The 13,164-nt window shown below is 42.8% G+C and overlaps 1 protein-coding gene across 7 annotated transcripts in view; it reads right to left on the reverse strand.

Moving 5' to 3' along the window:
* Positions 1-13,164, reverse strand: part of VPS13D (vacuolar protein sorting 13 homolog D) — a 78,630-nt gene that overhangs the window by 3,806 nt on the left and 61,660 nt on the right. For all 7 annotated transcript variants that reach the window (XM_082069622.1, XM_082069623.1, XM_082069620.1 and 4 more), the window contains one exon: positions 515-646. In XM_082069622.1, the coding sequence (XP_081925748.1) occupies positions 515-646 (132 nt within the window). The remainder of the gene's footprint in view (positions 1-514; positions 647-13,164) is intronic.

The raw sequence follows: 13,164 nt of genomic DNA on the forward strand, positions 1-13,164 counted from the left end.
GAAACATTTAGTTAGAACAGTAGAGCAAGGTATTAAACCCCCTTTTATGGATTTAACTCTGAAGGAAAATATGCAAATAATCAGGTCTTTAAATGTGTTTCTGATTATGATACTAGGATAAAAGTCACAGGCATAATTTTGTACTTATTTTCCATTACAAGAAACATTGTTTTCTTGTTGAACAATTCTCCTAATGGCGAAAGTCACAGTGAACGAATGGTGTGACTTGATGACAAAAGCCCACTGATCTGCTTACGAGGTACGCTTGGAAAAAGCTGGTGATTTTTTTGGGTCACAAATTGCACTCAGTCAATTCTCCCTACCTGGCAGCCAGACTGTATATGCATAGAAACCTTTAAATGAGATTAAAACAGGATTAATGAGAGTATAAGATCACAGGGCCACAAGCAAGTGGCAGATGTCACGCTCTTGGGAATGCAGAAGCGGCACACGGCGTCCGCAGCCTGACCGCTGACCCTGGGAAATGCAGATACGCGTCAGAGTCGGTACTTACAACTCATCTTGGATGTTGTCGGTCAGTTTGAAGAGCTGTTCTTGTCCTTCTGCTTGACTTTCTAAATAGCGGGGCAAGAGCCCTTGAGGTCCTCGACAGCAGCGCGGCTTCCTCACTCGCTCCGCTTGTGTCCTACGTGTAAAATAGAGGCAGAAAGATGACTTAGTGCAACAGCACTGAATCCTGTCAGCACACCGAGTTTTATTTATTATGAAATATGAGGTGTGACAAAGCATTTAAAAACACAAGATCTTCACAGATACAGCTTACAGATTCTGCAATACTTGAGCTGGAAGCCACATGTCTACTCCTGTAGTTCTACATTGCAAAGGAACGTCTCTCAGTTTTCCTCCACAAGTAATGGGCAGCGTGCTCAAGTAATAAGCAGCAGTCTAAACCGAGTACCCTGTCTGCAGATCTTGGGATCTATTTCTCAGCAGAGTTTTACTGTTTTCTTCTCACTTCTCTGCAGAAAATAAGAATGCATCAATCTAGATAGAGCTCACATTGATGGGCAGTGTCAGTGGTTTGAAAACTGAAGGTTTAAAGAAATAGGAACATGCGGTTCAGACAAAAGAAAAATCCAGTTAGTCTCCATAGTAGGGTTCAGCATACTTCACCTTTCTTGAGCATCTATTAGAAAATGACGGTAATAAAAAAAGACACATGTGGCCTAATAGACAGAGGTTGATACTGGCGCCAGTGCTAGAGAACTGCAGGCCAGGGTCCTCCCTTAGCTGTATTTTGTTAAAAAATAATATTCTGAATTCCTTTAAGCTTTTCAAACGCCCTGCCCCGGCAGAACTGTGTTCAGAGTGCCTGGCCCCGCTCTACTCTCTGTCCTCTCTGACAGCATCGCTCTGGGTCTGCCGCGAGCTTTCTTATCTCTTTCAGGCTACTCCTGATACAGTAATTTTCCCAGCACCATTTCTGATCAGTGTTCTCTACTTCCCATCTCGGTGCTCTGTAAAGATCCTGCACAATGAACTGTTTCTATCCTTTTTGATCAAAAGACAGGAAAAAGAATCCCATGCAACAACACATTTTCCTTCCAAGCTGCTTGGCAATAGCACACACGAGCACTTACCTTCTAAGCTTTGCTTTCTGCAGATGTTTCCTCTGGAGCCTTGTTGCTTTGTTACCTTTCCCTTCAGCAGTCCCGTCCCAGACCCGAAACCCGCACACCCTTTCAACATTCGTTTTCCTTTGAGTCTTTGTCACCTGCACCTTTTAATGGTGACAGCATTTTTTTTTTTGCCCCTTATTGGCTGCAGTAAATTTTACTGGAGCAGAATCTCTTAATATCACCTTTGCTGCTCTCCCGTTGGGTCACTGGTCCTTCAGTGGTTTTGGCTACTGCCACTGTCTGGTGTCAGCAATGTATTTTGCAGACAAGGTGTACAAGCCAGCACAGCAGAGAAAAACATCAGCCAACTGATATTTTTAATACACTCTGACTATCTGGTAAGTTCTGAATTTGTTAATGAGATTACTACATCCCTGACCTGTGAAACAAACCACAGTGGCTCAGCAGCAGCGCTTCTCACTGAGCCGCTTTGAGAGAAACTTCTGGATCGACTAAAAGCTCTTGACTTCCGCTGAACTGTGGTTGTGCTGAGATGGGAAGTCAGTTTGTCAGCAGGGAGGATGAAGTGAAAAGTGGAAATTCTCCAACTAAAAGAATGTGAAACAAGAGCAAGGGCTTAAGAAACCATAACAAATGTTGTCATCAATGGTGCCAGTAAAACGCTGTTAGTCAAATGTTCAGTTGTACCTCTGCTGACAGATGATGTTACTGCCTTACCTGTCCTGCTGCACTGCTTGTGCTTTTCGTTAGGTGGTCGTTCATTAATTACAGTGTTATACAATCCAAACTAAAAAAGGCCAGTATGAAAACTGCGATTTGCCACATAATTGTACCTAGTTTTCCTCATTTGCAAAGAGCACAATGTCTGAAAACTGTATTCTTGCATGAGTAGCATTCCTCTGAATCAGAATAACGTAAGGACTAGGTAAACAGATGACTTACGCAGCCTACGTACGACTTAAAATGATTCAACTGAGTAACAGCTGCATGCAGTGGTTGGAACTTCACTATTAAGCGCTGCGATCCTGGAGCAAGTCACTCTCACACCCCTTACATTTTTTCAGATATAAGCAGGATTGACCTGTAGCAGGTCCAGTAACATGTCAGTATTGTTGTCTTTCAGAACCCACACCAGAGCTGAACAAAGAAACAAAGTGTCCGGTTTTACCTGCTGGAGTCTTACAAAGCAGTAAATAAAAGTATGTGTTTGCCTTCATAAAATGCACAATGTTGAGGCAAAGTTCCAAAGAAATTAAGGGTTCCAGCCAGGCTAATTCACATCTTGCTACTTGTCCTACTGCCTACCTTCCAAACCCAGTAAAATGGCAAAATTTCACTTATCCAAGAAGTCCCCACTGGCTGTTAAACCTCCCTACAGCACCTGTAGCTTCTATTGACAAGTTTAAAGAGTGAATATCTGACGCATAATATAGTTTTTAATTAACTATTGGCCAATCAATAACTTTTTACTTGCACACTTTCCTATTATGAATTCAGGAAAGTTAGATAATGATCCATGTGGGAGTGAGAAACAACAGTGCATAATGGTTTTTACATTAACCATCTTTCAGTTAAACGTTCAACTGTGCTATTTGCTCTAATATTTTGTAATGCGGTGAGACGGGTCTCCAAAGCACTGCAAGCACGACTGTTGTAAAATGAGCAAGAAATAGGGCCGTTAAAATCAGCCCTATTTCATGGAAACCAGACCACACCAGTGAACACTGGTTCCTAACAGCTGCCTTAGCAGCAGGTCAGAGAGAAAGTGCCAGTACTGCAAAAGTGCTAAAGATTTGAGGAAGGCTTGGTCATTTCTGAGCTGTGGTTGCTTTTAGGTTTTGTTTCTGTTATATAAATGGAAGAAATACTTATAGAGTACAGCACTTCCCGCGGCCGCTGCTCCGCCACGCTAAAACGTTCATCCTGGTGATAAAAGAGAATTCTCATCTTGGTGATAACAAGGTCAGCTGCTTTTCAAGCGAGTGCCACTAGCGCTGGCGTAAATTGCAGTGATTCGGTCCATCAGCCCCTTGGCAGAGTGGTCTGTTTGGTCTGGACAGCTAAAAACATTCCACACGGCTTGATTTTTTAATCTAAAAATTTGTTCTACTGTCTCAAGTTACATTCTGTAAATAATAAGCAACACTGATGAAATATAAAAAGCTGAAGATTTGTAAAGCAGAATGAACGGTGGTGTGCCCACATCTGGGTTACATTAAACATGCACTCAACAGATTTGCTGATTCTTTTTTAATAAGCACACAAAGGCAATACAAGACAGAAATGCCCTCACGTCTACTGGTCACAGCGGGGAAGAGCGCTGCTGAATGGAGACACAAAGGGCCTGGAAATGGTGTCAGGAGGTTGAGGCACACACTCCAGTTCTTCGCTGCTCAGACAAAGCTGAACACTGGAGAATCTCATTTCAGATGACTGTACGCCCACTCAAACCAGTTAACAGCGTTAATTGGTTGGCTTTTGCTTAACAGTTCACAGAATTCTTGTGAGCCAGTTGACCAGATTTAAGCCAGAAGTTTTGTAATCAAACAAGTCACCGACCCACTGATCTAAGGAAGTTGTTCAGGTATTACTGCTGGTAATTATTTACCAACGTAGGCTGAAAGACCTCTACAAGAGACAGCACTGTTCTACGGAATTTCTTTTATCCTTGTTCCTTTGCTGCACCCAACTGGGTTTACACCGTCGGGTAACAGACGTGATTCTTGCTGAGGTGCATGAATACACAGTGCTTTTGAGAACAGCAACCGTTACTCACCTTTGAGTGTCTTCTGGACCTAAAAAAATTTGCATGAGCCCTCCAGAGGTCTCTGTGGCCAGAGGGCTCTCCCCAGCACCCTCGAGTCACAATTTCCTTCAGCTAAACTCAGTTCTTGCTGCCAAAACTTCCACCAGCTGTCACCAACGTGTCGCATTCATAAAGGTGCTGCGCTTTAACAACCTCATCTTTCCAACCCATTTAAAGCAGTAACTTACTGGTTCTGCTATAGCTCAAATTCTGTCAGCGTTTGCATTGTAAACTTGTTTTTTCAGGTTTGCATAAAATTGATAAAAGGCTGCTCTGGGCTGTAACTTGACAAACTGACTTTCAGCCTGGGAACAATTTTTATGTCCTTGAAATAATTATAAAACAACCTTAGTTCAAACAAAGGAAAACTGGCAGGTAATATAAGCCTATGAAACAATTCAATTGCTGCTAGTATTGTGAAGAAATAATATTAAACCTGTTACTTGGCTCTGGAAAAGTCTGCTTCATAACTACAGGGAGTGCTTCATCTAAGGAGGCTCAAGTGCATTGCAGACATTAAGAAGGGACTCAATCTGGTAAGTTAAAGGAGGCACAGCCTCCCATCTTCAATCATAACTACACAACAACTACATTACTTGCTACAGTTGCTCAAGTCCAAGTCTGAATTGCACCTGCAGCCTTCTGTACAGATTATCATCCCATGCACATAATCCACAAAACACAGAACGATGACAACTCTTGTGTCACAGATGTGTAATGGGAGCATATTCAGAACAGCCAGCATCAATTCAATGCTAAACAACGTATCTCTTAAAAACTCACCTCAAAGTTCAGCCATCACAGCAACAAACTACAGATGATGCAATCGTACCATCGGATCATAAGGATAACAAATGAAAACAAACATTTGCCATTTCTGCTATGGTCTGTATTTCATGTCGCACCTTTGCAAAATACTGAAAATCCACTATTTCCACAAGTCTTTCCTCGCTGATGTACTCTGTACTTGGCTCCCAGTGGTGAACCCTTGCGATAAGCAGGAGCATCCCCTGCATTTACTGGGCATTAGGGGACACACAGCAGTATCGTTTATGTGCCAGATCTCTGCACCTGAGAACATCAAATGACTTGGGCCTCATTTTAGGAAAACCTACGCGATCTAGATGTCGCGTTCCGTTGTGACTCTACAGGCAGACGGCAACGCCTGTTCCACAGCGTAAGTACAGCTGCCTCCCAGCCAGTGCCGGACTTTAGGGGTGCAGTTCCCAACAGGCAGATAATTTCTTCAAGACTTGACACCTGAACCCAGAGATTTGTCACAGCCCTGTGCTGGAATTCATTCACTGATTCAGATTCAGATGTTTTTAAGGTGTGTTAAAAATGCACGGGCAGTCCGAGTGCTGCATTTGGCATCAGAATGTCTCAGTTAGATGCAAGAATGTGTAAAATCATGAGCCAGACAGCTCCCTGCTGACTGCATATCTGAGGAAGCTTATATGCACCGTTTATTCCAGCAAACGCATGGAATATATTGTGCTTGTTAAATGTGTTCCCAAAATACTAGTTTCAGGCAGAAACATGCAAATAAATGGTGTCTAGGGTTAAAACCTCCCACTTACAGTCAAATCCCTCCTCTTTGGAGGGATCTACCAGCTCAGATGCTGAAGACCTTTGTCTGACCCAATATACTTTCAGGAGAACTACAGCATGCTGAAGAAGCAGCTATTTATCATGCGGGCTGTTCCTGCCGGCTTCTTCGAGATGTAGCTCTTCTCCCCCTCTGCCCTTTCTTTTGTACACAAGATCAAAATTGAAAGCTGTTCATTGGTGTATGATTGGATACAACCTCTTCAGGCTCCAAATTCAAAAGGAAGTGAGAAGGGCTTAAGACATCTAGAATCGCTTCTTTCAGACCAGCAGAGCAGCAGATGTACTCACCCAAATGGCACATTCTTATGACATCCATACTACAAATGCGAGATCTGCGTAAGCGGCAGGCTGGACGGATGCGTGGTGCTCACAGCAGCCAGACTCTGTGCATCAACCAGTGTGGAGCCTCTGGCACTTGCTCCACCTCCAACTGCAATAGTTGTGCAGCAAACAAACACTTTTCCAAGCACTTTGATATCATCACGCATAAGAGGTTAACAAAACGTAACACTGACATCCCAGTTTCCAGTTTCTCCCAGACTCTTCCTGTACTGGTCAGAGTGATGACTAGAGTTGTCACCTTGAAGGTTCCTGTCTCACAAATGTGTTGAAAATTGTTCCTATTCACCTGATTCAGTGTAAAAGACACACTTCTTAGCAGGGGTTTCCTGCAAACGCCTACCTGGAAAACAGGAGCTGAACATGCCGTAGTGAGACCCCAGGAGTGCCAGCCAAGCAATGCCCGTTTCTTGTGAGTGCAAACATGGTGACTTCAAGTGTGACATACTTGGAGTAGAACAGACACTATTCCATATTGAACTCCGGCCTTTCTGGGAAAGCAAACCCACTTTGGGGAAGAAAGCAAACCCGCTTTGGGGAAGAACGCAAACCCGCTTTGGGGAAGAACGCAAAGCCGCTTTGGGGAAGAACGCAAAGCCGCTTTGGGGAAGAACGCAAAGCCGGGGCCCCTGCGCAGCCACGAAGCGCGAGGTGCCGTGTGAGCGGGACTGCGGTGACTGAGTGTTCTCAGACCCTCCTTCCTGTGCGTCCCAGTTCGCACAGGCAGGGCCAGGGGCTCTAGCACAAACTGCACCGAACCAAAAGCTACTTGCAGAGTTTGTTTTGATTTTTAAAGCTTGCAAGTTGCAAGAACAATTCACATCAACTGGCTGTACTTACAGAACTGATAAAGAGTGTTCCATATGTTAACAGCAACATTAGGTGAAAAAATTATCTATAAAAATACCAGCCACATGCTAAATGAGGTGACATCAAGGCAATAAATAGCTCCATCTGTATGAAAGAGTTTGTAGACATCTCTGAACAAAAAAGTAACTATGGGTAAAGCAGTACTGAAAAAAATGTGGGTTGGATTTTCCTTGTTAAAAAAAAAATCAGTTTTACATATTTTTCTCAGATCACTTTATAAATCTGCTGCACATTAGAAATCAGACACACATGTATTTTTTTCCAAGTAAAGAAAGTTGAAGGTTTGTATTTTTAATAGCAATGTGACTATTTCTGAATGGCAGCAGTATATATTACATGCAGTGTGAGAGGGTTAAACAGGACAGCCTCAACTCTTTATAAACTTTTGCCCTCTGGATATGTACTCATTGGCTGCTGTACAAGACTTGAGCTGTATTACACGCCTTAACGATATGGTTCAACTGTCGGTCAGGCTCGGGGCCTGGCAATAGGCCAGACCGCAATCAATGGGACACAAACCTCCCCCTTTCAGATCATCACGAAGGCTCATATTATCTCCTTTTTGTCGTGCTGGTTAAATTTATGGAGCAGAACCCCGAAGCTGCATTCCTTGGCTTGGGCCGGCCCACGCGGGCCTCCCTTTGTTTGGTACTGTAAGCGAGGCGTGCTTTGGAGGATTGCAGGGTTGTTAGTTCAGGCACTGACTGTTTGCTCATGACTGAAATGAAAAGAGTTCAGTGGAAGGGCAAAAGGACAGCACAAGTGTAAAACCCCATCCCAGCAGGCCCTGGGCTCCCATCTACAGACTCCGGACTAGGGCTGAACAGGAAACCTCGCGGTGATGACAGAGGACAAACCTGTCCGTGACAGGTAACCAGCAATACCTCAGGGTCCCTTCACGTCAAGCGAGCCTGTAATCACTGCTTAAATAGGAACCTCAACTAATCTGGCTTAACATACCGCTTAGAAGTGGTATTAGTTTTAAAGCAATGCTGGATCTTTTAACTTGAAAAATCAAACCTGTCGGTACAGACAGTTCTGCCTGTCCCACTGCATGCCTTCGTATTTCTACCATTTTAAACATGTAGAGGAACCTCAGAGGACCTGTGATATTTATACTTGGGAGGAGGATATAGCAAACAACCCTAGTGAGACACAAACCCACTGGAAATACAGTGCGTGGAGGATTTTCATTCTGCATATAACAGGCATTAGCTCCATCTCTACATTAAGGACATAAAGAAACCTTTAACGTGATCTCAAGGCAAAACCATTCTGGAGTGAAAGCAAATGGAATTGGTATTCCAAGCACAGGCAAGAGAAACAAATATATGAAAAACCACAAGGATTCTTACTGATTATATCCGTAATATAAGGTACCTGTGTACCCAGTTCTTCGGTACAGAAAAGCTCTGCTTACCGTCATCAGCACACGACGCGTACAACCCATTGGCAGCGCGCTGCCCCAGACCCGCCGTGCCAGACGTCACCCTCTGGCACCCGCAGCAGATGTTTCAGGCCACGGGGTCACAGCCCCTGCCATTTGTGCTTTGGAAATAAGTAAATAAACGCTATATTCCTGGTGCACCACACCAGTTTCATCTCTCCTTCTATTTTTATGAACTGAAAATACCAGTAAGAGGGCCAAAAGATATTATAAAAACCCACAAAACGTGTGTTAAATTTTTGTCAGTTCTGGGGATGGAGTGGGACTGATTTCATGCAGTCTGGTCATTCGTCCTGGTACATTCCAGCAGACACGTCTGGTTTGAATAAAGCTTTTGCTCATTCCTGGTGCGCATACGCTTTCAACTTACCCCACCTAATTCTAAGCAAGTAGATTTGTGAATGGAAATTGTGAATATTTTATTGCCTGGTCTTCGATGGCTTTTTAGTTTGTTTGCTGATGCTAACACATGAATATAATTCTTTTCTTTTTCAAAGTCTCTCCAGTTCCATTCTAGGAGATTCCATACAGACTAGTTAAATCTGCAGTTCTCTAGTTGTTTCAAGGCAAGAAAACTAGAATAGTTTAGAATAGAATATACCAAATTAATTAAATAGAATATACCAGAGAGGGTCATTTAGCAGAGTGCTTTCTGAATAAGGAAGAATCTAGAAAACACAGGAATTCCAGAAAACAAGAATCATACAACACAGTAAAAGGTGTTGTTTTTACTTCTTGTCCTTGGTGTCCAAAAGCTTTTGCTGGTATATAAGATAATGAGACGAAATATGCAGGCTCTAGAAAAATAAGTATTTCCAAAGAAGTTGAGGAACTACTTGTCCCACAGGAAAATCCACATTCACTTACAGAACAAGCAAGAGGATATCCACACAACTACAGAAAGTTACCGGTGATCAATTAAAACCTGACAGAAGAATAGTGAGTATGTGAGACTGGGAACAGAAAATGGTTTTCTAAAGCGGGGAGAAGTGTCTGCTGAGGCGCTGCAGAATGTGTGGGCACAAAAGCAGGCTGGCTTCACTTCAAGGATCGAGCAAAAGCAGCATGTACAATTCTATTTGGATAGGACAAACTCAGAGGAGTTTAAAACTCCAGTGAGGACAGTGAAGTACTAAAGAACCTGAAGAGGTCAGAAATCTGGCAGGAAATGAAATGGGATTCAACCTACAAATTGCAACCTGGTTCGTCTGGGGAAAAATAATCCAGAACACAAATATTAAATGATGAGGAGATATTTGCACAGCAGTAAAATAAAACAAAACATGAAAAAAAAAGCTCTTGGGGGAAAATAGCAAGCAGAAAACTAGGCATGGATTTGCAATGTGGTATGGCAGTTACAGCAGCCAGCACCGTTCGGGATGAGTTGCGGAGCACAGCTTGTCACAGATTCACACGTCACAGAACGTTAGGGATGGGAAGGGACCGCGAAAGGTCCCAGAACAGGGATGTGAGGTTCCCTTTTCACACAGGACTGAGGGGAACTTGCAGACTGGGGTGATTTCACAGGAACTCAACAGCAGCAGTGGAAGAATCTGGACAGACTAATGGCAGAAGAATGTAAACCCACTGAACGGAGCTCAGCAGTGGCTGAGGATGGGAGGCAGGGCTGACGGGAAGAGCCAATGTCTGCAGCCATTTCACGGGGTACCACAGGAGCACAACAGGCAAACTTGCTCAGAAGAAAACAGATTATTATAAAGACCTGTTATCCCACTGGGAAAAAAGAGGAAAGTGGATATGAAGGAAATCACACTGCGCAAGTAATTTACAAATGAGTGTGATAAATCAGCTGAACATGCAACATTTCCGGATTTACACAATACATACTAGCTCAATACTAGCTCATATTTTCTCTCTGGCTTCTAGAAGACCTTTGGAAGGGTTTTCCGGGAGAATAATGTCGTCTCCTTCACCAGAGTTGTGGCCCATACATGACTGACATCACTGTAAGGACTCTAGAAGCGAGATTCAGATCAAGTCCAAGGTCAGGACAGAATGTGGGACACATACAGGGGTGGTTAAGGTTCGGGCAACATGTATCTTTAACCGTCGAGAATCTTGAGAATATACTCTCTGCAGTGCATTAGCTGAGTTGGTGTTCCATCCACTTAGGTACATATTTTCTACTTCTCAGTGTCACTGAAAATCATGCCCAAGTCTACTGCGTTTGGGATTACAGCTGAAATCACAGCTGAGACGTGCACAAAGGAAAAGAAGAAAATGAATCGCCTGCTGTTGACATTGTCTCAAACTTTGCAACCTCACTACACATTTCCCAGTGATGGCACGGAAGTGGTGATCAAAGAACCACTAGCGCAGGCCGCTTCTTTCCAGGGGAAGTATATTTCAAAGAATCAAATATTTACATAAGAATTTTCTGTGGCCATCAATGGCTTGCCAGTCGCAGAACTATTCTTTATGAATACAGTTTAGTTCCCTTGGGTAGGTCACGAAGTTATCCCCTTCCATCCAAGTTTTACATTGTGACTATCAGGAAAGAACACAAACCCCTGCAGCAGCAGTTAAAATAATCTTAAATTTGCACTGACCTGGCAGAAGCCATTGAGGACGCCGTGATGGCCGCTTCCTGCATGACTTGTCGAGTTAGACACACATTCAAATATAAATGTTCTTTACTTTTGCTGCACTAGGACTTAAACCACGTTTCTAGGAGAGAGCTTTCCAAGCATATCTAGAGACGTAACAGCTTTCCTGGTTTGAACTGGTCTTTAAGACTTTTGGCAGTATATAACAAATACGGAAATAATCAGAACTCTTGTATGTGACACTAGAGTGCTTGGAACACGTAACACACGCTTAAAGAAAGGTATCAAGTCACAGGCATTAACTGTATATAAATTAGATGTATGCTGCACTGTCAACAACTACCATCTTCTATGCTCTCCTCTGCATTAAAATTTACAAGTATTATACAGCTATATTCAAAAATAACAAGCATAATAAATTATTTGATTACATCATTTTATAATACTAGCCTTGAAAAAGTCCAGCCTAAGTGAGATTTTTAAAATATTTTCTTGTACTTTAAACACAGCACCTCTTAAACCATCACCATAAGCTCCAGGCTGTCACCTGCATCTCAGCTCTATCAGGGTGGCTCCATGTCCCAAACACAGGGTTTGTGCTACTGTGGGAGTCCCAGTACCAGTCGATGCATTTTGCAGCCAAAAGAGCCTTATGTCCATGTAGCATGATCACAGTAACACCAGCTGCAGAGTCTTAAATTGAGGGCTTTTTAAAAATTTAACCATGTAATTAGAGAATTGCAAGGGGCCTGTAAGTTACAGTTATGTATCAGGCTATTTAAATGAAACTGTAATTACCTGGTTGACTCAACTTTGCACCAGAACCGGACACTCGCACACAGGCAGTCAGTCTCAAGGTCAGGCTGGCTCTTACCAGGGGTATTAACTCGCGTTCTTCACTTGTTCAAAACTGCACTTGAGATCAGTTGCTGCCATAAACATTTACTCCTCAGGGTTGGCTGTTTTGTGTACTTTACTTGGAAGAGCCTGCATGGCCCAGCAGGCTTCAACAGAGCATTCAACTGGAGCCAGCAGCTTGGGTTTGGAACACTGCTATTTTCATTCCAAACCACACATATTTGAACAGTTAACAAATGCGGCGGGGGGATATTGGCACACAGCAGTCTAAAAAATGTACAAATCCTTTGTTGTTTTGGGGCTTTTTTATACCCCCAAAAGAACAATTTAGTTGCTTCATTATATAAGCACATAAAAAAACCCCTTACCAAACAAAACATGAGTGCAAGGTTGCTTATAGGTGGTGGTGCGGTTTGTGTTTTGGTTTGTTTTTTTTTTCCCCTCTTACATTATTTACATATTCTCAAGTACATTTGTTTATCTGAAAACAACTGTGATCAGATTTTGTAGTCTGGTTCAATGTAGTCTGGTTCAATGTAGCAGCAGGTTGCTGGGCCAGAAACTATTTGCAGAGTGTGTGTAAACACTAAAATCATCCCACAGCGCTGGTCTGTGACAACAGCATTTCAGAATCTAGTGGAAGCACAAATGCGGTTCAGCTCATCTGTCTCACCCTCCTCTCTTACCTGACAGTTAACAAGTGAACAGGACATGTCACACAGGCCAACACAAGCTAGAGATAAGGCTGGTTGCAGGCCCTGTTCCCAGTCGCTATCTAGTTTGTTAAACATTGATAACATCATTGCTACTGTGCATAGGCTGTGTTTCATAGAATTAAGTCAAAACAGGAATTTTAAGTATATGTGTATCTTGAAACAATTGCCAGGTGTGTTTCTTTAAGTAAATCAATCTGTACAGTCACAAAAATAGAACACATACAAGCAAAACACTCGATGTGTTTTCATAGGGATGCACTTGAAGTTCTCATGTAATTGTGTATACACATGTACTTACCAAATTGTAATCCTTGGCCTCGTGGTTTTACAAATCAAGCTAAGTACCAAA

Source organism: Streptopelia decaocto (assembly GCF_964273445.1).
Source record: "Streptopelia decaocto genome assembly, chromosome: 20".
Taxonomy (NCBI): Eukaryota; Metazoa; Chordata; class Aves; order Columbiformes; family Columbidae; genus Streptopelia; species Streptopelia decaocto.